Consider the following 23,438-nt stretch of genomic DNA (forward strand, 5'->3'; position numbering starts at 1 on the left):
AACACCTCGGCTCAAACCCAGGCTGGAAGCACGTGCCCCGAGGCGGGAGGGACCCCCGGGACCGGGCCCCGTTCCCGCAGGGCACCCGCACACAGCGGCGCACGGCCCTCCCCCTCCGCGTGCCCCCGGGGGGCAGAACAAGGGCAGGCATCTCTTCCTCGAACTTTCTGAAAACTACATTTCAAAACCTAGCAAGGGCTCTCATTTGTCCTGCGGGCCCAGGAAAAAGCCCCAGGGTTTAATCTGATGTAATCCGGGGGGGGGGGGCGGCTCTTCCCCACTAGCACGTCCCTCTCGGGCAGGCGGAGGCCAGGCCAGGGGTGAGCGGCGACCCGGGGCCCCGAGCTGTGGCCTGGGCCCCGACCGCACCGCACCGGAGCCGGCTGTAAGGGTCTCCAGAGGGCAGGCGGGAGGGCAGGAGGGGCAGGAAGGGGCTTCCAGAAGCTGCAGGCCGCGGCTCCCAGGCCTTCCTCCCACGGGGCTGTGTGCGGGGCGAGTAGCCGGGACGGAGCAGTGGAGCCGCAAGGCCCCGGGCACAGCAGCCCGGGCGGGGTCAGGAGCACCGCGGGTCCCAGCCCCGGCAGGTCACCGGGGACCCTCACTGCGCCGTGAGCCCCGGGTTCCCGCCTCGCCAGTGCGACGAACCCCGTGATTCTGCGCAGACCAACCCCCTCTCCCGGTTCTCCGTCCTCTGCGGAGGGAGGCCTCTGTGCAGGCTCCCAGGCTGATTCTGGCCGCGGCGGAAGACGTGCTGGGCCTCACCTCGTCCCGAGGACCACGGCGACGGCAGCGTTGGGCAGCTCCGTGCCGCCCCCAGGACGGAATCTCAAGGGCGAACGGACCCTCTCGCCCTAGTAAGCAAAGCGGAGATGGTTTCCGTGCATCGGACCAGCCGGTAGCCCGGGACGGGACCCCTGGGACACAGTCGCTGCCCAGAGCACCTGCGGCCTGCGACACGAACAGGGGTCCCCTGCGAACCTGGGGGGCCTCCCGGGACACACACATGGAGCTGGGGACACCTGCACGGGGCGCCGGGTCCGCCGTCAGCCGGGTGCAGGCTACTGTGCGCACGTCAGGCGACTTCGCGGGCAGGGCGAGAGCCCCGGGAAAGCAGCAGGACCCCAGAGCTCACGCGGCAGGCAAAGGTGCACCCCCTGCAGCCACGACGGAGAAGCTCCTGCACGAGCCGCACGGAACTGAGCTCTAGAAAGGTCTTGCCTGGGTGCTGAGGGCAAGGGAGGCCTGGGTGTCAGACCCAGCAGGCCCGGGCACAGGGAGCAAGCTGCAGAAGGACCCAACGGCCACGTCGGAAGCTCCCTGCTCCCGTAAGAAATGCCCCATCGTTACAGCAACGCTAAAAGGCAGAGGGAAAAAACAGGCTAAGGACACCCGGGGGGCTCAAGGATTGAGCGTCTGCCTTCGGCCCAGGGTGTGACCCCGGGGTCCCGGGATCGAGTCCCGCATTGGGCTCCCTGAATGGAGCCTGCTTCTCCCTCTGCCTGTGCCTCTGCCTCTCTCGTGGATAAATAAATAAAGTCTTGAAGAACAAAAAAAAACCAACCCCAGGCCTCCACCACGTCTGACCACAATCCAAACCCAGCAGGCGTGAAGAGAAAGTGGGGTTTGTTGCAACACGAGGCGTCAGCGGAGACACGCAGGTCGCCGGGCAAACAGCAAAGATGACCCGGGAGGCGGGGACGTGCGAGCCCGGCCACACGCGCTCAGGAGGCGGAGAGCAAGCCAGCCTCCAGGACGGGCCCGGCCGGCACCCCCGCCCCCCAGCTACTGGGCTCCAGCGAGGGACGTGGATGCAGGCCTCTGGGCCTCAGGGTCCCCACAGGCCACGCGGGGAACGGCACCCACGTCAAAGGGCTTGCTGGGGAGACCGCGGGCGGCGAGGTGTGCAGACCCCAGGCCCCTGCACCAACCCTGGTGACGGGAACCCCACTCTGCTCCAGCTCGTTGGTGGGGGGGACAGGGGCGGCGTGGAGGGGGCTCCTTCAGGGTCACACTCACCCCTGCACACCCAGAAAGCAGGCGGGTGACAGCACCCCACAAGTGGCAGGGCCACTGCAGCTTCAACCCCAGCAGGGCCTCACCGGCACGCAGGTCGGCTGCAGGCCCAAGCTCCCCGGCCCGCGAGCAAAGGCCTCACGCCCAGAAGACGGGAGGGGGGAGGGGGCAATACACGCACCAGGACGGACACTGTGCACACACAGATAATCCACAGATACCGCTTCGGTCCGGCCTGCCCCGCAACACGTTTCTTTACCTCGGAGCCCCCACACGGTTGTGATCCTCGCTCAGCATCAGCAGGTCACACCCAGGCTTCTTCATGTTCCGGGACCCACAACGGGTTTCCTGAAGCTGCCCGCTGGCACTCGGACCCCAGACCTCCTGCCCTACAACAGGGTCCCCGGACCAGCAGGCTCCCCGGGCCCACTGAGAATACTGATCCAGGGCGCTGTTAACCCTGCCCTGGCACCAACCTCGGGGGAGCCCCGAGGGGCAATACCGCGGTCCTGACAGCTGTCAGCAGACCCTGGGCCACACCGGCCCCGAAAGCAGTTGCTGGGAACCACACAGGCCCCTCCACTCCAGGGAAGCCCCAGGCGCCAGGGAGCCCCACGAGACCGGACGCTCAGGGTGCAGACTGCACAAATGTCACAGCCCAGCAGGCCAGGTGCCAGGCTACCACACAGCAGGCTCGTGTGACGGTGTCTGCCGGCGACCAAAGCATCCGTGCAAAAGGACACTGCATGCCAACCTGAAGGCCGGCCGCCCGGCTGGCCAGGAGGGTGGGGCAGGGACAGGAGGCAATGACGAGACACGTTAATTATATCTGAAACCTGAGTGTTCTGAAATGCTGCCGTCGCACCACTGGTCCCCAGAAACACTCTGGGACCCCTATCCCCACTGGCCGCCCCTGTGGCAGGCGCTCAGGCCAGACAGAAGGGGCGGCCTCTGATGTCCTGCCCACACCCCCGCTCTCCTGCCGTACCCTGAGGACTTGGCCTCCTGAATGCATCTGGCCACCGTGGTGTCCTAGGCTCAGGCGCCCACGGCTCGCCCTGAGGCAGACTCGGGGTCGCTCAGAAGGGGCTGTGGGTCCATGTCACATAGCAAGCAGGGCAGGCATGACGGGGGCATCCCCACACCACGCCCAGGGGACAGGGTCCAGCCCAGGGCCGCCGAAGTCCGCAGCATCCGTCTGCGCTGCACCCGAGACCCCCGCCCCGGAAGTCAGACATCGAAATCCACTCCACAGCCACGTGCTCACTAAGAAGCAGGTTTTTCGGATGCACGTTAGTGCCCGGTTCCCCGGGACACCCCGCAACCCTGCTGGCAATCAGCCTGAGAAGCTGGGGAAGCTCAAACCGCTTCTCAGAGCTCTCAGCTTTTCGAACCAACGCGGAGATGTCTGTGACCGCCGACAGCCACGCACAAGCCCGTCAAGGGCCGGGACCTCCAGCAGCCTGGCACAGCCTCACTGACCCCAGAGCTCGAGACTCTGCTGTCTGACCACCGGAGAGGACCGGAGAGGCGCACCCGGTCGTCACGAGGCTCAGACCCCGTGCTCTTGCCACGACGGGCCGTCGGGACAAGGCGGACAGTAAGCAACGACCTCACTGTGCGACTTGCTTCTGGAGGAGTTCAGAGGGCGGCGTGTGGAAGGATCGCGGGAAAGCGCGGGGCAGGTAAGCGGGGGAGCAAGCCAAGACCTAAGTGAGAGGGCAGGGAGGACCTCCCTGGAGAGGAGGGGTAAGGAGCCCGCGGGCTGCCAGGGCGCCGCCGGCAGCAGGAGGGCCCTTGGTGCAGCAGGAGCGGCCGCCCGCGTGAGGCAAGCTCGTGAGGGATCTGGACGAGGACACCAGCCCCCAGCCGGCTCCCCTGGGAAATCACCGCGCCACCTGGCTTCCTGCACTTTTATCCCACCCGCAATGTACCAACGACGGAGGCACCTGCTTTTCCGTGAGTTTATGGCCCTTTGATGGTTTACCTTCCAGTTTCTTAAAGCTCCCCTACCAAGCGTTCCCGTCCAGTCCCTTTGTCATAAATGGGCTCCCAGGTTCCAGCAACAGCTGGCGGAGCATCCACCCCCCACCCAGGCCCCGTTGGCCAGGTCAGGTCGAGGGTGAAAAGCGCGCCCCTCCCCCCCTCCTTCCCTCCCCCCCTCCGTCCACCTGCAGGAGGCGGAATGCCAGGCTTCCCATCCTTTCCCAAAAAGCCTCACCCACCGCACGCAGGGCGCCAGAAAGTCCAGTAAGAGGAAACCTCAGAATCACCTAAGTGTTTATTCTTTAAAGATCAATTATGGGAAAAGCTCTCTGAGGTCAAGAATGCTGCTCATTGCCAATTAATAGAGCTTCCGACACCTCCTGGGGTTTTGGGTGTCTTCCTAGTATAAAAGAAAAAGAAAGTAATATGTTTTGTCGGGGTCCCCCTCCCACGCCTAAATATGTAGCCTGCGCTGGGGAACCGCCAGGCTGAGCCCCAGCGAGCGACGATGTGCAGCGGGGAGGCGGGGGCCCTGGGCCGGGGCGGCGAGTGCAGGGCAGCAGCCCCCCCACCCCCCCCACCCCGGGTGAGGCACAGCCCGCGGAGGAAATGAGAACGAGCGACAATAAGGGGCCCACGCAGGCCGCCACGGGCTTCAGAGTGAACGGGCCGCCACACGGGAATCGAGGGACAGAACCGAACCTACCCCACTCCCAACACTCAAATAGGAAATTTATTTCAAAAAAAATAATCTTTTTTTATAAAAAAAAAGATTATATTTATTTGAGAGAGAGAGAGAGCGAGAGAGAGCGAGAGAGCATGCGCACAAGTTGGGGAGGGGAAGAGGGAGACGCAACCCTCCCCCCGGAGCGAGACTCGATCTCAGGACCCTGAGAGGCAGATGCGTCACCCACCGAGCCCCCAGGGCCCCTACACGGGAAATTCAACAGAGTTTAAGAGCTCAAGGCTCCACTACTGCAGGCGCTTTACCAAAACGGATGATTTTAAGGTTCCTGTCTCTGTCAATATGCAGCATTAAAAACAAACAAAACGCCCAGAAAAACCAAACCCCCAGTTGCGACTGCCTGGAGGCCCGTTGCTGCATTTGGTGCTCATGGACTCCGCCGCAGGTGGGTCCCGTCCTGGGTGCGGAGGGAACACATGGGTTCTGGGCGCCCGGACCCACCAGGGCAAGGGCAGCCCCCCACGCACCATCGTCCTAGCGGCATGGGGTAGGACAGCCGCCGCTCCCTCGCCACGTCTCACACACCCAGACCCGAGGGCCTCGTGCGCTGTCGGCCCCCTCCTGGAGGACGGGAGTGACAGGTCCCCGTCCGGAACATCGCCTGGGACTGTCAGTACGTGGTGGGTGCTCTCGGGCCTCGAGGTGCAGTGGCCGTGGCCCCGGCGGGACGCTGCCGCCCGCCATGCAGGCCACGCAGCCTGAGAGGGACACCCTGGGAACCAGGACACCCACAGCTCCCTGCTTTCCGAGCCCAAACTGGACCTCGCCACAGAGCCCCACAGCCCTGCCTCCAACACCGCGACAGCCTCCCCTGTGCCCGGGGGCAGGGGGACCCCGGATGCATGTGCCACACGGAGCGCAGGGGATGGGCCACGACCTCCTCCGGGAGGCCTGGCCACCGCCCCCGCAGAGACGGAGCGCTCCCTGAGAGCCGGGCAGCACCTGGGGGCACAGGTGCGCGTGAGGCACCCAGAGGGCCCCATGGCCTCAGTGGCAGGGTGACCCCTGAGCCGCGGCCAACCCAGGCAGGGCCTCCCAGGCCACGGGGCCAACTCGGACGGCAGTCAGCATCTGGCAGGCACCCAGAGCGCACCCCGGACGTGCAGGTGCAGGCAAGGGAAGCGTCCACGCCTCGCTGGCAGGCCCCACGACAGGTGGCGGTGAGCAGCCTGGTGGCGGCTGGTGGCGGGCCAGCGTCCCCACTCTGAGCAGCCCCCAAGGGACCAGGGCCCGACGCCTGGTGTCACCATCACATGCGCCCCAACCCGCCGCCTTCCTGCCCGGCTGCCCCCCCCCCAGCCCCATACGCCCGCTCTCCAGCCACCGACAGGTGCAGCGCGTGGTGCGGCCCCGAGGTTGTGACCCGGGTTGGCGGGCAGCATCTCCCGTCACATGCGCCAGGCCAGCCTGACGGCGCGACCCCACGGAGGGTCCAGCACACAGCGAACACGCCTGCCCTGTCCTCGACGCCACACGGGGGGAGGGGAACGATGGGGACGGACAGTGGCCGGTGGAGATGGGACGCACACGGCTCCAGGAGGCGAGGCAGCGTCGGGGCAACACCAGAGGAACCGCCTGGAGCAAAGGCGCGGACGTCGGGATGGCGAGAACACAGAGAAGGGGCTGGGGGGCCACGGGCACCGGCCGCCGCGTCCGGTGGCAGCACTCGGGAACGAGTCCCCGCCGGAGGAGCTGGGACAGCGCGTCCCTGTGGAGCAGGAGGGCACGGGGCGAGCCGGGCTGCAGGCTCCCCGCTGGGCGGGCTCCGGGTCGGCCGGGGTGACGGGCCCCCGTGCCACGGTTTCTGTTTCCCCGGCCACCTCCACCCACCTGTCAGACCCACAGTGTCCCCAGGGGCTCGTCCGCACCCCCTGACTGCACCTCGCGGGCAACGAGCCGTCGGGACCCCTTCTCCAGATCCCCCTCGCAGCGCAGGAGCTGCTGGGCTGCCCGCCCCCGGGAGGATCCTATGCACCCACCCCAAGCACCCAGCCCAGGAGACCGGCTCAAACCACAGCAGCCCCCCACCAACCCCAGGGGAAGCTCGCGCGAACAGGAGCCGCGCGGCAGGGAAGCCCCAGGGAGGCCGGCACCGCCTGCAGCCTGCACTAGGCCCATCGGACGGACGTGTATGGCTTCCGCTTCCTCTTTGGAAAGGGACCCAGGTGACGGGGAGGGGAAGCGATGACCCCTCGGGAGCAATGGCCTCAGGCGTCATCTGCGGACCGCAGGAGGGGGCCGGCCCATGAGGACGCGCGGCCGCTCCGCAAGGCTGACGCCCAGAAGGTGCCTTCTTGCTCCGTGGCTGCGCGCTCGCCCCATGACGGCCACCGCCAGGAGGACCCCAGTCCCTGCCTCGCTGCCCCAGGAGCCACACGAGATGCTGCGACAGGGTCTGCTCGCATCTTAGGAACAAATGCACCACGGCCTCCTCGGCCACCTCCTCCTGCCAGAGACTCTGGGATATTGGGGGCCGGCAGGTGCCCGCCCCCCCAGGGGTCCCCGCGTCCCCTTACCCCGGCCCCGTGGCTCCCATTTCACTAAAGTGAAGCGCAAGCATCAGACGAGAACTGGGTCGGCCTGTCCCCTCGCCGTGTGGCCCCGTGACAGGTGCCTGTGGGGCCATCAGGACCGACCACTGCTCAAGGTTGAGCCTCTGGAGGCAGGAGGGGGGACCCCTGGGGAGTCCAGAGCGAACCCCCCGACGTGGAGCCCCGAGCCTCAGGCCGCAGGCATGAGATGCGGGCAGCGGGCCGCCGATGCCGGGACCCGGGGCGGGCTTGGTCCCCCTCGCAGGTTCACCGCTGGACGTCCCCAGGCAAGTGTCCCGCATCCGAAGCCCCCACGGCAACCCATGCAAACCAGAGCCGCCACACGCATGGCCCAGGCCTCCCAGGCCCAGCACCGCACAACTCACTGGGGGAGGCCGCGTCCACTGGCGCCACGGGACCAGCCCGCCCGGCGTGGCCTCTGTGCGTAAGACACGGCAGGCGGGAAGCAGTACGACGACGAAAATGCACAGCCACGTGTCCGGCACTGAGTCCACACCCACGCGGCTGTACGGTCTCTACACGCGTCGCCCCGAGTTCTCCACGGCCCGTGGACGGGCGAGGACGCGGCCCCCTCCGGGAGGCCCGTCTGCAGGACCCTCTCCCCACAGGGAAGCCCACCTTGGACTCCAATGGCTGGAGGGACCCTCACGTCCTGAAAGAGTGGGACGGCCCCCCCGGCCCCGGACCCCAGCTCCCACCCGGCCAGACCCGCCTGAAGGGCGGACGACTCCCTCCAAGACAGAAAGACGCAACAAACGCGGCTACTTGGTCTCTGAGTGATTCTAGAATTATTTCCTCCGGCAGACGTCAAGCCCACGCCCGCGAGGACGCCGTCGAGCCGATGCCGCGCTGGCGGGGAAGAGGACGCACGGGCCAGAAGGAGCCCGTCCCTTTTCTCTAATCAAAAGTCAAATATACGCTTGACGTTTTTTTTAGGGTGTATTTACTGACTTAGAGCATCTCCGTGTTCAGACCCCGCCTGGTTGGACGTCCTCGCGCACCAGCATCTTCCCACCGGCCCACGCCTCACAGGAAGGCCGGCGGGCTCCCGTCATCACGTTGGCCCTCCATCTCAGGGCTTTGGGATCAAAATAAAAATGATGATAAATGCAGAATTGGAGGACGCCAAGGAAACGTTGCATCGCAGGAGCCCAAGAACTGAAGCGAGGTCACCCCGCAGTCCCCTCCCGCCTCCATCTCGGGGCCCGTGCGCAGCGACAAACGCCAGGGACGGAACGAGGCGGGGCGTCCTCCCGGGGGCCGGGGAGCCTGGAAAGGGCACGAGAGCCTGGCGGCCGCCCCCCCCAGGTGACCCCAAGACAGCAGCGCACTGCGTAGGGGGGTTTCCCCACGACCCGCCACCCACCACTGCCCGAAGTCTTGAGCTTGGGGCTGCAGGAGCCCACGGGGCGCGCCAGGGAGGGTGCAGGGTCCATGGGCCCCCAGCTGCCATGGCACCTGTCTGTCCCGCCGCGACTGGAAGGCGAAGCAGGTCGGCCTCTGGGGTCCCTGCATCCCGCCACGGCCCGCCTGTCACTCGTGAGGCAGCCACGCGACTCCCTGCGCGCAAGGAAGAGCGTCTGCAGCGGATTCCGCCTACATGACGGTGCGGCCGCGCCGCCTACCAGCACCAGCCACTGCGCCGGGGCCGGCCCGCCGGACCGGCAGGGGCGGCTCAGCAGGGCAGGACGCGGACGGGCTTCGCAAACCAAACGCCATCCGTTTTTACTTGAACACGCTGCAGTGATTCCAAACAGTCGAGAGGCCGCGACCTCACATGCGCACGGTCCCCTAACTCTGCTTCCAGAGGCGACATCCTCGCTCCAGGACACCGGGGAGCAGCGCCCATCGGCCCACGACAGCGACGGGTCCCATCATGAGGCTCTTCTAGAGCCGCGCGCCCTACGGCGACGGCCGCCCCACGGCGACGTTGTACACCCGCCAGGCGGACACGGACACGAGCTCACGGTACGCTGCGGCGAATCCGAATCGGCTCCTCTGCCTCACGAAGCCCCCGTCAAGGTGTCCCCGTTGTTAGGAGACTCAGAATGCACCCTGGGCGCGCTCTGCAAAGGCGCTTCCAGGTAGACGTCCTAGCGGCCGGGGTGCTCTCGCTGGAGGCGGACGGAGGACCTGTGCGTCCTTGCCCTCGAGGGGCAGAGCCACGAGGAGTGAGGAGTCCCCAGCCACAAACCTCTGGAGGGAAAGGGAGCCCGGCGGACACGTCCTGCTGCCAAGACACGGCTGCGCAAGACTAACAGCGAAGAAGCTACAGGATCCCTCTCTGGCTAAAAACACAGACGGCGGTGACGGGCTCGGGAACGGAAGTCATTTCTAGGGACCGATCCCACATGAAGCCTCTGGGGGGGGAGAGGGGTGTTGTCCTCACCCAGGTCCTGCAGACGCTGCCGGAAGATGCAGGAATCCAGCTGCGCCCACACATCTGCGGACGCCGCAAACATCTCAGCCAGCGAAGGCCCAACCTCGGGCTCTGGGCCACGACCCCGCTGTCCTGAGCCACGGGTCAGACGAGCTGGGGACGCAAGGAGGCCCGCTCTGGCCTCGCCCCGCCGCCCGCAGCGCTCGCTGGAGCAGCGCGCCCAACTGCGAAGGGCAGAGGGCAGCCGCGGAGTCCAAAGCAGCCAGCGTAGGTGCAAGCAGAGCGGCGGCTGTGCTCCCAGCTGTGCTCCTGGCTGTGATACCGGCGGTGCTCCCGGCCGTGCTCCCAACTATGATCCCGGCTGTGCTCCCGACTATGATCCCGGCTGTGCTCCCGGCCGTGCTCCCAGCTATGATCCCGGCTGTGCTCCGGGCTGTGCTCCAGGCCGTGCTCCGGGCCGTGCTCCCGGCTGTGCTCCGGCCGTGCTCCTGCTGTGCTCCGGCCGTGCTCCGGGCCGTGCTCCTGGCTATGCTCCCGGCTGTGCTCCCGACTATGATCCCGGCTGTGCTCCAGGCCGTGCTCCTGTCCGTGCTCCCAGCTGTGCTCCCGACTATGATCCCGGCTGTGCTCCGGGCCATGCTCCCGGCTGTGCTCCAGGCCGTGGTCCTGGCTATGCTCCCGGCTGTGCTCCTGGCTATGATCCCGGCTGTGCTCCGGGCTGGGCTCCCGGCTGTGCTCCGGGCCGTGCTCCTGGCTATGCTCCTGGCTATGATCCCGGCTATGCTCCGGGCCGTGCTCCCGGCTGTGCTCCCGACTATGATCCTGGCCGTGCTCTGGGCCGTGTTCCTGGCCGTGCTCCCGGCCGTGCTCCCAGCTATGATCCCGGCTGTGCTCCAGGCCGTGCTCCGGGCCGTGCTCCCAGCTGTGCTCCCGGCTGTGCTCCGGGCCGTGTTCCAGGCCGTGCTCCTGTCCGTGCTCCCAGCTGTGCTCCCGACTATGATCCCGGCTGTGCTCCGGGCCATGCTCCCGGCTGTGCTCCAGGCCGTGCTCCCGGCTGTGCTCCGGGCCGTGTTCCAGGCCGTGCTCCTGTCCGTGCTCCCAGCTGTGCTCCCGACTATGATCCCGGCTGTGCTCCGGGCCATGCTCCCGGCTGTGCTCCAGGCCGTGGTCCTGGCTATGCTCCCAGCTGTGCTCCCGGCTGTGCTCCAGGCCGTGCTCCTGTCCGTGCTCCCAGCTGTGCTCCCGACTATGATCCCGGCTGTGCTCCGGGCCATGCTCCCGGCTGTGCTCGGGCTGTGCTCCCGGCTGTGCTCCAGGCCGTGCTCCTGGCTATGCTCCTGGCTATGATCCCGGCTATGCTCCGGGCCGTGCTCCCGGCTGTGCTCCCGACTATGATCCTGGCCGTGCTCTGGGCCGTGTTCCTGGCCGTGCTCCCAGCCGTGATCCCAGCCGTGCTCCCAGAAAACTTCATTTACAAAAGCAGGCAGGGGGCCGGCCAGCGCCAGAGCTGGGAGGGAAGGTTCCAGGCCCGGGGAAATCGGGGCTGAAATGCAGCGGAGCGACAGCAGTGGCGCTGGACAGAAGGCGGAAACCGCTCTCAGACGGCCGCCTGGTGGCAGGTAAGTGGGCATCGGGTGGCCAGGATCATGCCGACCGCTCCTCAGATGTCTGACGTCCAGCACGAGCATCCGTGCTTTGGACTCAGAACTCAAGAACAAAAATTATAAAGGTAAAGTTCGATGCTCGCGTGAATACTTGGAAATTCGACAGTAGGCCTGACAAGCTGCGGCACGTTCACATCGGAGCGTCCGGCCGCCGAAGCATCAGTCCACGCTCCGCTCCCACGTTTTAACCTGAAGCCATCACGCTTCCTGCTTTGTGCATTTTTCTTTAAGGGTAATAAATGCGGCTTTCGTTTATAGTAAGTAAATAAAATGGGCCTCGTAACGGGGGCGTAGTCCCTTCCTCGGAGCCCTGGAGGCTGCGTGCAGTGGGAATGAAGGACTTTTTGGGTTTGAGCGAGCGCATGCAGGATGCAGGGTGGCCTGGTAACGGAGCGACTGTGCCCTGAACACGTGGAGGCGGGGTCTGCTGCGATGTGAGAAACGAGAATACTTCTCAAGTCTTGAGCTTTTGAGGTTTTATAATTGCAACGGAGGGATGCCCGGGTGGCCCAGCGGTTAGCGCCGCCTTCAGCCCAGGGCGTGACCCTGGAGACCCGGGATCGAGTCCCGCGTCGGGCTCCTTGCATGGAGCCTGCTTCTCCCTCTGCCTGTCTCTCTGCCTCTCTCTCTCGTGTGTCTCTGTGTGTCTCTCATGAATAAGTAAATAAAATCTTTAAAAAATAAATAAATAAAAATAAAATTGCAGACGACAGGCAAACAGTGGTCTCTATTTCTAACCGCCCCCATTTCCTCCTTGAGCAAAGTTTCACCTCCGGCCCCACCCTCCCAGACCAGGCTTCTCCTCCTCCTCCGTCGTCCATGGAGAGGCCCTGCCCAGTCCTGCCCCGGGCACTTCCTCCAGGGAGGCTGCCCTGACCTCCTCTCCCTCCCGCCGGCCTCATCATCTTATTTGCCAGCTGTCCCAGGTCCGCCTCCACCACCGGGACTCACGAGCCCTGAGAATCAGGTTGCCTCGTGCAAGGCTGTCCCCCTGGCCCCGATGCCTCGTCCGGCACAGTCGAGCACCGAAGGATGAGAGGGAACTATCCTGGGCTGGGTGTCCGAGACGCAGCCAGGCCCGGGCCGGGTGACTTCTGTGCAGGTGCTCCAATCCCCCCGTAACCTGGACGCCATTCACCCTTTTTTACCAGCAGGGAAACTGAGCCTCGGGGTGTTACGTGACTGCCCCCCGCCCCCATCAAGGCCGCAGAACTAGGGCATCCTATTTTAAAGGAAAAACCTGCGTCTTAGAAGTGCGGCTGTCTGTCCCCTGTTCCACCAGCCCCGGGCCCCGTCCCTACAGCGGAAAGCACAGTAATTTAATGCACATGCTAATGTGGGTGCTTCTGTGTCCATAAAAAGACTCTACATCTCAGCAACTCGGTGGCCGAGCCCCGTAAGGCACCCAAGCCCCAGCTCCGGGGGGAGCGGCTGGGATCAGAAAACCATTCGTACGCTGAAGATCTGAAGAGACTCTTCTCTATAAAGACTTGGGAGATTTCTCTAATTGCTGTAATTGCAGATTGCTCAAGACTGGGACTCGCTGTAAATCATCCCATTTTCTGAGAAATTCTGGAACTGTCATCTGATTTTCCAGGAACGGCGGATGCGAGCTGCCAAGTCTGGCTGCTGGGTTTTTACAGGAGGAAGACTGTGCCATCAAAGGCCACCGAACGGCGTGACCGAGCATTTCCTCCGGGGGGGGACGGTGTGGGGCTCGGCTGCCCACCCCGCTCTCGCCCACCGCTCCCTGGCTCCTGCAGCGCGGCCTCGGGCCACTGAGTCAGCAAAGACACGCGGCCAGCCTGTCTGTGCGGGGAGGCGATCGTCCCTCCGTGTCTGTTCCCTGTCCGTCTGCCCGGCAGGAAACTGAAGACGGGGCGGGGGGGTGGGGAGGGGCGGGCGGTGGCAAAAGGGCCTGAGCGTGTGCCATCAAGCCCGACCGCCATCAGGCCTCTCCACTCTGCAGCCCGCGGGACAGGACGGTGCTCACTGACTTCCAGGCTGACCGCCCTTCCCCCCCAGCTGTGGCTTCCCTCGTCGCGCCCTGGTCCCCTCCCTCTGGGAGTGACGGTGTGAAGTGCAAGGCAGCAGGTCAGGAGCTGCGCACAGGCTGGACCCAGACAACGGGCCGCAGCTAAGTGGCCACCGGGGAGCGGGACCCACGCCCCGCGGATGCAGCCCAGAGCTTGGCTCAACAGGGTGCGGCCCCTTTCCGAACCGGGACGCGCGCACCGGAAGGTGGGGGGCCTGACGCGGAGCTCGCCCGCTGAACGACGCTGCCGCCAGCACCCGTGGCAGCTCTGGAGGGCAGCGGCCCTCTTCTCGGGCTTGTGACCGACGGCGGCCTTCTCTCGAACTCAGTGGTGGCACCGAATGGCATCCCTAGCTTTCAGCCTCTCTGAAGGCTCACGTCCCCTCGTGCCCAAAACCACTAAAAAGGAATCTCTGCACCGTGATGCGCGAGCAAACGCTCATCACTATTGCCGAGGGCGGACTTGACAGGTTCAGGGCAGGGAAAACAAGTGCAGACAACTGCAAAGGTCAGAGCAAGGGGAGGGCACGCGGAAGGACCTCAAACCTGGGAGCTCTGCTGGAGAGAGAGGCCGAGAGAGCGACTGTGAGTACTGGGAGAGCTGGGGGGGGGGTTGATAAAGATGGACAAGCCTGGGGCCCCCGGGGGGCTCGGTCGGTGAAGCGTCTGCCTTCCCCTCAGGTCCTGGGATCGAGTCCCGGGGACGGGGTGTGTGCGACCCTGCTCAGGGGGACGTCTGCTTCTCCCTCTGCCCTCTGCTCACGTGCCTGCTTTCTCTCTCTCTCTCATTCTCTCCAAGAAATAAAATCTTAAGAAAAAAAAAAAAATACGGACCAGGCCTGGCTGTGCATTCCCTCAGGGACACCCCTCCACACTGAAAAGTAAAAGTCCAAACCCAAACGTGGTTGAGAACATGAGAAGCGTCCCAGGGAAACCCACCCAGCGGCCCACGGAGAGAAGCTCGAGACCCCAGAGGAGCGCGGGTCTGAGCTCGTCCTGCACAACCCCCCCCCCCCATGCTCTGAGGGAGGACTGCGTGTCTGAAAGGCAAGCCACGCCTAAGCCAAGAGACCTCCCTGTCCCCACTCTCTCCCCGGGTGCTGTGTCTGCAGGACACCCTCCAAGCTGCCGCTGCAACGCGCCACCCGCAGCTTTGGGGCCCAGCAGGCGACAGCCCAGAGCCTGCTCCTTCCCGACGCCGCCTCCGGCGCCTCCGAGGCAACATCGCACAGCGACGACGACAACAACCATCTCAAGGATGCCACGGACAGAGAGGACATGCAATGAGGCCTCCCAAGCAAAGCAAACCGTGGGAGACACGCGGGGACCCTGTGGGCCGTGCCAACAGCCCCGGCGCACACGCTCCCACGGTGACCCGCCGGTCACGAGCTACGCCTGCGCCTGGGCCCTCGGCCACCACCACGTGCTGGCGGCAGCCGTCCACGCTCACGCCTACCTGGTAGTACGGGTGGTGCAAGAAGGAATCTGGGCAGCCAGCCAAAGCCATGGGTTCCTTCTTCGAGCTACATTTACCGCTCCGCAGCACCTGCAACAAAGACAGACCGTCAGAGCCAGACCAGAGGACGAGTTCGCTGCTCACCACTTGACTGCGAGCGACCCGTCCCAGCGGGCAGCTCCTGGACACGGCTCAGGCTGTGGGGCACCCGGTCAGGACGTCTGCTCACGGGGCCCAGCCTTCCCTCTGACACGAGCGCGGGCTCCAGAGCCCCCCCGGGGGGGGTGCGTCTGCATGGTCCCAGGCCTGGGGGGCCATCACAGAGGCCAGGGGGATGCTCCAACCGCTCACTCGTCCCCTCAGGAGCTCCCAGGAACCTGGGCTCCTGCCCTCGTTACAACATTAACACCCCAAAGACTTTACCTTCCTTGGGCGAACATGGTTTCAGCCCTATTGCAACTAGGCCCCGAGGAGGCGCTGGGTCCCCGGCCACAGTCAAGGTCCAGCGCGGTCACGGGCATCCAACCGCTCCCATCGGCTGCTCCCCGAAGGCCCCGTGGCGACCACCTCTGAGAGCAACAGCCCCAGAAACCAACTTCTGCACCCGCAAAGGCTCTCCTGACGGGCACGGGAGCCGCCGATAACAGCGGCTTCATCAGAAAGCCCAGTGGTTCCTGCAGCGAGCTCCTAGCAGGCAGGAGCGAGGCCCCGACTTCCCTCCTGCGATCTACTGGGGGGGCCACCCGCACGCCTGACGCGCCCAGAGCAGGCAATGAGCGTCCCGGCGGGGTGTGACAAAGGCCCCCTCCCTTCTGCTGCAGAGGACAGGGGCTGGGGCGACGGGCGACCAGCAGGTCGGCCTGGACCCGGGCTGGGTCCCCGCTGCCTCTGAACGCACATAAGGAGCTCTGCCCACCTTCCATGAAGGGAGCTCCTCCGAGACACATGCTTCCTTCTACTCTCCGAGCAAGCAGAGAGCAGGGTGCGGACCCAGGGACAGCGGCCGCGTCTTCTCTGCAAACCGTCAGACGCGCAAACATCTCAGGAACGGCAGCAACTAACACTCCCCGGCGTCATCAATCCCAGAGGCGCACGCCCTGGACCCTCGGCTCCTCTCTGGCCCAGCCCCCCTGAATGAGTCATCATTTCTGGCCACGAGAGGCCTTCCCGAGCTTCTGTACTTGCCGCTGTCTTTCCAGCTCCACCACCAGCCGACTTACTACACCCTGTAGGACTGGGCTCAGGGATCACCTCCTCCAGGAAGCCCCCTCAGGCTGCCTCTCGCCCATCACCACTGCTCCAAGATGGCCCAGTCAGTGGCCCCCCTGGGCTCCCGGGCCCCACGCTGGGCTTACAGCCATCTCTCCACCTGCTACCCAGAACCGTAAATGCTCCTTCCTGGTCTCGCTCCCCCCATGTGAGCTGTGCGTCCACTGTGCCCCAGCGCCCACGCCAAGTGTGGCCCCCGCTTCGCTCTCGGCATCTGAATCCAAGCAACGCAGGTTTCACAACAGGGGGCCCTGGTGGTCACCAGTGTTGCCCCATTAGAGTGGGAAGAAAACGACACAAGTCCAGGACGGCCACCCCACCATGTCCGGGGCTGCTGCCAGCAGGACCACTCCCCCCCCCACCCCGGCCCGGCGGAGGCCCGGGGACAGGCGGGCACCCCGGTGCTCCGGGACACAGGCTCTCCTCTGAGGCCGCCTTCCCGAGGATGGACGCAGTGATTGGTACCCAGAACCCCTACAACGAGGGAGCAAGGACGTCCTGCTCCTCCGCTTGGGGCCCAGAAGGGTTCAGCTCCCCAATGGCCCTTTACTACGGGAAAAACCAGAATTCAGCAAGGGGCTCACTTCCCTCAATGAAATTAAGAAGGAGAACGGAAGAAACACTACAGGACACGATACACCGGAGGCTGGGAGCAGTGAGGCCGGAATGAAGTTGGCAAAAACTCAGTCCCTGGGAGCCCAATCCCAGAAATCCCGACAAGAGCCCCCAGAGAGACCGGGCCAACACGGCAGCGGAACGGCAGCCTCCAGGTCGGCGCAGAACTCGGGCTGCGGAGAGCACCCAGCCGCGGGGGTACCCCCCCTGCCCTACCTGAGCCCGACGCCTCGCTCCCTCTCTCCTGCGGCAGAGGCTCTCCACCCGGACAGTCTGAGGCTTCTAGAATCCTGAAACCACGACTCACAGGAGCTTCCCAGGGGAGACTTATAATCCGATGGGAGACAGAGTGAGGGTATTCACTCCATCGATCAAAACGGCAAAGCAATCAATGTAAGGCCCATTTGTGGGGTGAAATGGGTTCCCCCAAATTCCGAGGTTGAAGCCCTAATACTCAGAATGCTCACTGTGGCTGAATTTGGCGGTGGGGGGACTTTAAAGAGGGGATTAGGTTCAAATGAGACGTTAGCGTGGGCCCTGATCTGGTGTAAGGAGAGATCCGGACACAGACACGCAGACAGACGGCCATGGGGAGACACGGGGAGGAGAGAGGCCTCGGGAGGAGCCAGCCCTGCCCACACCTCGAGCGCGGACTTTGGCCTCCGGAGCCATGAGAAAATCAATGTATCTGCACCAAGCACTCCGTACTATTTTGTTATGGTGGCGCTAGAAAACTAATTCCGGCCCAAGATACTGAAACACTACTAACCCGTCATTTCAGCTAAAAGGGACAGACGCGGCCTCAGTCTGTAACACTTACTACCAGCCCACCTAGAGGTGGTCCTTGCAGTGCTCTGTGGGGCGCCAAGGTCGGTTAAGCACCAGACTCTTGGTTTTGGCTCAGGTCCTGATCCCAGGGTGGTGGGATCGAGCCCCGAGTCCCGCTCTGTGTTGAGCATGGAGTCTGCTTAACAGCCTCTCCCTCTCCCCACCCCCACTATGCACCCACTCCCGTGCTCACTCTCTCTCCCTAAAATAAGTAAATAAATCGCGAATAGATAAATAAATAAAAGTACTCTGTAGAAATAGGTAAGTGATTAAGAAGCGATCTGCAGTCACGGGACTTGAGTAGAGGTGATCACCCTCCGTAACAGGCATGGGCCTCGTACAATCTGTTGAAGGACTAAGAGCAAAGACTGAGGTTCCCCGGAGAAAGGACCAGGCCTCAAGGCTGTAGCAGACTCCGGCCTGAGTCTGTGGACTGCCCGCCTGCGCCACGGACTTCAGACTTGTCAGCCCCTACAGTCGCATGAGCCAATTCCTTAAAATAAATCTCTATACATACACATACGCGTTGGGTTTCTCTGAAGGACCCTGACATATACACCCCAACCAGCCGTGACCGGCTCCCAGGACCCCACCGTGATGCCTGCTGTAGGACCCTCCGTGCCCGCGTGGGTCTGAGGACGCTGCGTGGACAACCTCCCAGCACCCAGCCCTTCTACAAACACAGCTTCCACTCGTCAGCCTGCAGCCTCACTTTCCTGGGACGCTGGTCTTCTCTCCGTCACCCACATCCCCGTGGGCTTGTGTTAACATCCTCCGGGCTCCCCCTTCCTGCTGCAGAGAACGGGCCCTCCTGGCCACGTAAGGACCCTCTTTGCACCCATACTAAAGGCTGCCCTGCTGCCCGTGCCTCCTGCTACTATCTCCCACACTCCTCCCGGCTCACTCTGTGCGCGCTGCTTGCCCTGCCTTGCATGTCTCCGGAACCCTTGGATGTGTTCAACATGCAGAAACATGTTACTTTCCCCCAAAGCTTCAAATTTAATGGGTGCTGGAGTGCCAAAAGTATCACATAAACATGCCAACTTTATTACCTAAATATGACCTTTGAAAGTATTTTCCAAGTGAGATTGCTTCTCAGCCAGGAAAATACACATCCCATAAGCCCTGCTGAGTAGGTCCTGGTGGGACAAGAAAACTATAGTTAGATACAGTAAAAAAAAAAAAAAAATCAGAATAACTCTGGCCTCCAGTAAAATGTATCAAATCCATGGGATGCCTGAGTAGCTCAGTGGTTGAGCGCCTGTCTTCGGCCCAGGGTGTGATCCTGGGGTCCTGGAATCGAGTCCTGCGTCAGGCTTCCTGCATGGAGCCTGCTTCTCCTTCTGCCTCTGTCTCTGCCTCTCCCTCTGTGCCTCTCATGAATAAATAAATAATATCTTAAAAAATAAACTAAAAAAATAAAGTATCAAATCCAAAGCTAACATTGTATTTAATGGTGAAAGATACAAAGCTTTTCCCTAAGACCAGAAACAAGGCACGGATGCCAGCTTTTGCCTCTTCTACTCCACAGTGCATTGGAAGTTCTAGCTAGAGCAATAGAACAAGAAAAAGAAATTAAAAAGCACCCAAATTGGAAAGCAACTAATACGATCTCTGTCCACAGATGACATGATCTTACCCACAGAAGATCCTAGCGACTCCAAAGACACGCACACAATCTAAAACTAACAAATAAATGCATTAAAGTCGCGGGATGTAAGATCGGTAAGCTAAAATCAGTTGTGCTTCTACACTCTAACAACAAAAAATCTGAAAACGAAAAAAAAAATCTGAAAAGGGGATTAAGAAGACTCTGTTCAAGAATCACAGTTAGGAATAAACTGGAGACAAAAGCCTTGTGTGCTAATACAGATGGTGCTGTAAGAATATAAAGAAGATATAAGTAAGAAAAGCATCCTGTGTTCATGGCTTGGAATATTTAATACTGTTCAGATGATGATAATACCCAAAGCAATCTACAGATTCAATGCAATCCCTCATAAACTCCCACTAGTCAATAAAAGCTTTCTGAAATTTACATAGATTCTCACAGGACTCCAAATAGCTTAAAAAAAAAAATCTTGAAAAAGAACAAAATTGGAGGACTCACATTGCCCAACTGCAAAACTTACTATAAAACTTAAGGACAGCCATACAGACTAGTGGACTAGAGCACAGAGCACAGACATAAACCTCATATTTAATGATGGGCTGATTTTCAACAAAGGTGCCAGGACCATTCAATGGGGGAAAGGACAGTCTTTTCAATACGTGGTTTTGGGAAAATTGGGAAGCCACATGCAAAACAATGAGGTTGAACTTTTGATACTATCAATAAACACGAATTCACATGAATCAAAGACCTAAATATAAGAATTAAAAGTATAAAACTCTTAGAGGAAAACCCAGGGGAAAGTTTTCATGATGCTGGACCTGAAAATGACTTCCAGGATAGGATACCAAAGGCACGGGCAACGACGAAAGACAAACTGGACTTCATCAAAATTAAAAACATTTGTGCAAAGGACACAATCGAGGGAGTGAAAAAAAAACCCACAGAGGAGGACAAAAGAGTTATAAATCATTTATTTGATAAGGGATTAACATCCAGAATACATAAAGAACACCTACAACTCAACAATAAGAAAACAGGCCACCAACTTCAAAAATGGCCAAAGGACTTGACTAGACACTTCTCCAAGGAAGACATGAAATGACCAATAAACACAAGAAAAGATGCCCCACATCACTAGTCATTACACGCACACCGAACCACCATAGGATGCCACACAAAATCAAGTGTTGGTGCAGATGGGGAGAAACTGAAACCCTTCTATATGGCTGGTGAGAATGTAAAATGGTGCAGTGTCTGTGGCAAATGGTAAGAACTCTTCAAAAAATCAAATAGAGAATTAACAAAAGTTCCAGAAATGGTATTTCTAGGCATATACCCTAATAAAGAGGTGGAAGCAAGGACTCACATACACCCACGTCCACAGTGGCACGCGTACGATAACCAGACTGTAAATAACCCAAGTGTCCATCAACAAATGAACGGGTAAGCAGAGTACAGACCTCCATGCCGTGGACTAGTATGCAGCCTGAAAAAGGAACATCGTTTCGATCCACGCTGCAACACGGATGAACCCCGAAGACTTTATGCCAAGCGAAGCCAGTCAGTCGTCAAGGCACAAATACTGTAGGATCTCACTTACACGAGGCGCCCAGTATAGAAACAAAAGGCAGAAGTTAGCAGGGGCTACGTGGGTACAGAGTTTCTGCTTGGGATGAGGAAAAAGTTCTGGAAATAAGACAGCCTTGACGGTCACACAACCTCGTGTATGTACTGACGTCCACTGAATTGCACACTTACAAAAGGCTAAAACAGTAAATTTTAGGTTTCATGTATTTTTTCCCCATTTCTTAAATATCAGAAGGATGGCTATTCAATGAGCTTCCTTTAACAGACTCAACAACTTTCGCTAAATATTTTTAAAGATTTTATTTATTCGTTTAGAGAGAGAGAGAGAGCGCGCGCGCATGCGGGAAGAGGGGCAAAGGGAGAGAGAGGATCCCATGCAGACTCTGCACTGAGCATGGAACCCAACGCAGGGCTTGATCCCACGACCCTGATCATGACCTGGGCCCAAATCAACAGTCAGATGCTCAACTTGACAGGGCACCCAGGCACCCCCACCCCACCCCCACCAAAGAGTTCCGTATTTAAATCATCAGCTGATTTATCGAAACGATGTGCTCCATACACTGAAGACAAGCCCACAGGCAGCGAGATGTTTATACCTACCCCAGTAAAAGGGTGTTCTCATTAACAGCTGCAGAATGACTAAGAAATTGTACCAATAACCGCTGTCCTTTTCCTTCCTTCAATTAAAAGGGTCCCTGACAGGGCCATCTCCCTGTGCTGCGTTCAGGTGTCTTTTTGATTATGAATTTTCTCCATTGCCAGATGCCGTTATAAGGAATATATTGGAGTCTGTCCTCCTTTTTTATTTTTTTTAAATTTTTTTTAAAGATTTTATTTATTTATTCATGAGAGACGCAGAGAGAGGGGCACAGACACAGGCAGGGGGAGAAGCAGGCTCCATGCAGGGAGCCCGATATGGGACTTGATCCCAGGTCCCCAGGATCATGCCCTGGGGGTGCTATACCACTGAGCCACCCGGGCTGCCCTGTCCTCCTTTTTTATTTAAAAAAAAAAAAAAAAGCTTTTATTTATTTATTTTTAGAAAGTGACGGACGGGGGTAAGTAAGGATAGAGGTGGAGAGAGGAGAGAGAAGCAGAATGCCCAGTGAGCAAGGAGCCCAGTGCAGGGCTGGATCCCATGACCCCGAGATCGTGACCTGAGCCGAAACTAAGAGCCTGTTGCTCAATGGGCTGAGCCACCCAGGGACCCCCGAGTCTGTTCCTTCTAATAAATTCTGAACTTGTAATAATAATTTAAATAATCTTCACCATGAAGCACGAACCACCTTCCTTATTAGACTATAGTTCAGAAAACCAGTCCGACCAAAGCCAAAAGTTTGCTGATGATTCGAGAGCCAACGTATTTCTCAACAACGTCAATATTTACACTTCTGGTCCAGCGGCTGAACTTCGACAACGTTGTGTTCTTTTTTGTTGCGTGTTTGTTTTTCCGTTTTAAGGGCAACTTCTACCCAATTAAAACGATACGACTCTTAAAATTTTAAAACACTGAAGCAAATAATGCTTTTCCTGAGACTCCGAAGACCGGCACGCACAGGCCTCTCTTCACGTCACAACCAACTGCAAAGCACGTCTGTGGCAGGCTTCAGCTGCCCTCCCATCGGGATGCCTCTGCACGCTGGAAACCTCGACCACGACGCCGACAGGCGCGCTGAAGGACCCTTGCATCTCAGGACACACCCGGCACATCACGCCTGGCCGTGTGCCCAGCGTTCACGCGATCCGCTCCGATGCTTCCTCTTCTGTGCCGTTTTCCTTACTAAACACGCTATGCGTGACCGGCTAACTTGACGCCCGGCACGACGACGATGGGAGGCCACCCACCATCTGAAAACAGGGCCGGGCTCAGGTCTGGACTTACAGCCCCTAAGCGCACTGGCTTCCTCTGCACGCCCACCTGCCAGGATGGAGACTGCACCCACGGCCCTGCCCCCTCCGCCCCTGCCTCTCCCCACCCGCACCCCTCTCCTGGCTTAGGGCAGCAGCCCGCTTAGACATTCCCTGGCAAACACCTGAGCTCCCGTGCGCGTCACCTCCTCTGACCTCTACTCTTAGAAAAACACGACTCCTCCGCTTAACGCGACCAGCCATCTCCAGGACCCCTGAGGTCACCCATCATGCAAGGTGGACTCCGTCCCTTCTTACTCGGCCACAGATCCAACATGTGCATTTAATACTGGGGGAAAACCCAGTGCGTCTCCTCAGGGAGCCACGTACTGTCCAGCACGTCTGCTTCCTGCTCCCTCCTCACTGCCCCCTCTCTCAGGACACTCGGATGACGGCCAGCTTCTGACACCCGGCGGAGGAAGTGCGCTAGCTCACAGCCAGCACCTGACATCAATCCTATTGCACTTGTTAGCAAATGCCTTGTTGTCCGGCCAGGACAGCACACAGTGGGGACTCCTGAAGGCTCTGCACGCTCGCGGGGCGAACTAGCGTAACTGCCCGGTGGACAGGCTACACAGTAACACTGAATTTAAAAATAAAATCAAGCAAAAGCTGCAAGTCCTAAAAATCAGTCACCGCGGGATTTTTTTAAAAAGGAAGCTACACCTTCCATAAAAGCCAGGGACCCCTTGTTTTACCAGGAACGACGCATCTGACCGACGTTCGTGGACATATTAAGACAATCACTCGTGGAGCTGAAAACAGACTATTCGCATTCTAAA

The 23,438-nt window shown here is 60.4% G+C and overlaps 1 protein-coding gene across 1 annotated transcript in view; it reads right to left on the reverse strand.

Moving 5' to 3' along the window:
- The window catches only part of GRB10 (growth factor receptor bound protein 10), a 154,222-nt gene that overhangs the window by 86,097 nt on the left and 44,687 nt on the right, over positions 1–23,438 (reverse strand). Inside the window, 1 exon segment of the mRNA XM_055300820.1 lies at positions 14,832–14,921. Within this exon segment, the coding sequence (XP_055156795.1) occupies positions 14,832–14,882 (51 nt within the window). The 5' untranslated portion in view covers positions 14,883–14,921.

Source organism: Nyctereutes procyonoides, unplaced genomic scaffold (assembly GCF_905146905.1).
Source record: "Nyctereutes procyonoides isolate TBG_1078 unplaced genomic scaffold, NYPRO_anot_genome, whole genome shotgun sequence".
NCBI lineage: Eukaryota > Metazoa > Chordata > Mammalia > Carnivora > Canidae > Nyctereutes > Nyctereutes procyonoides.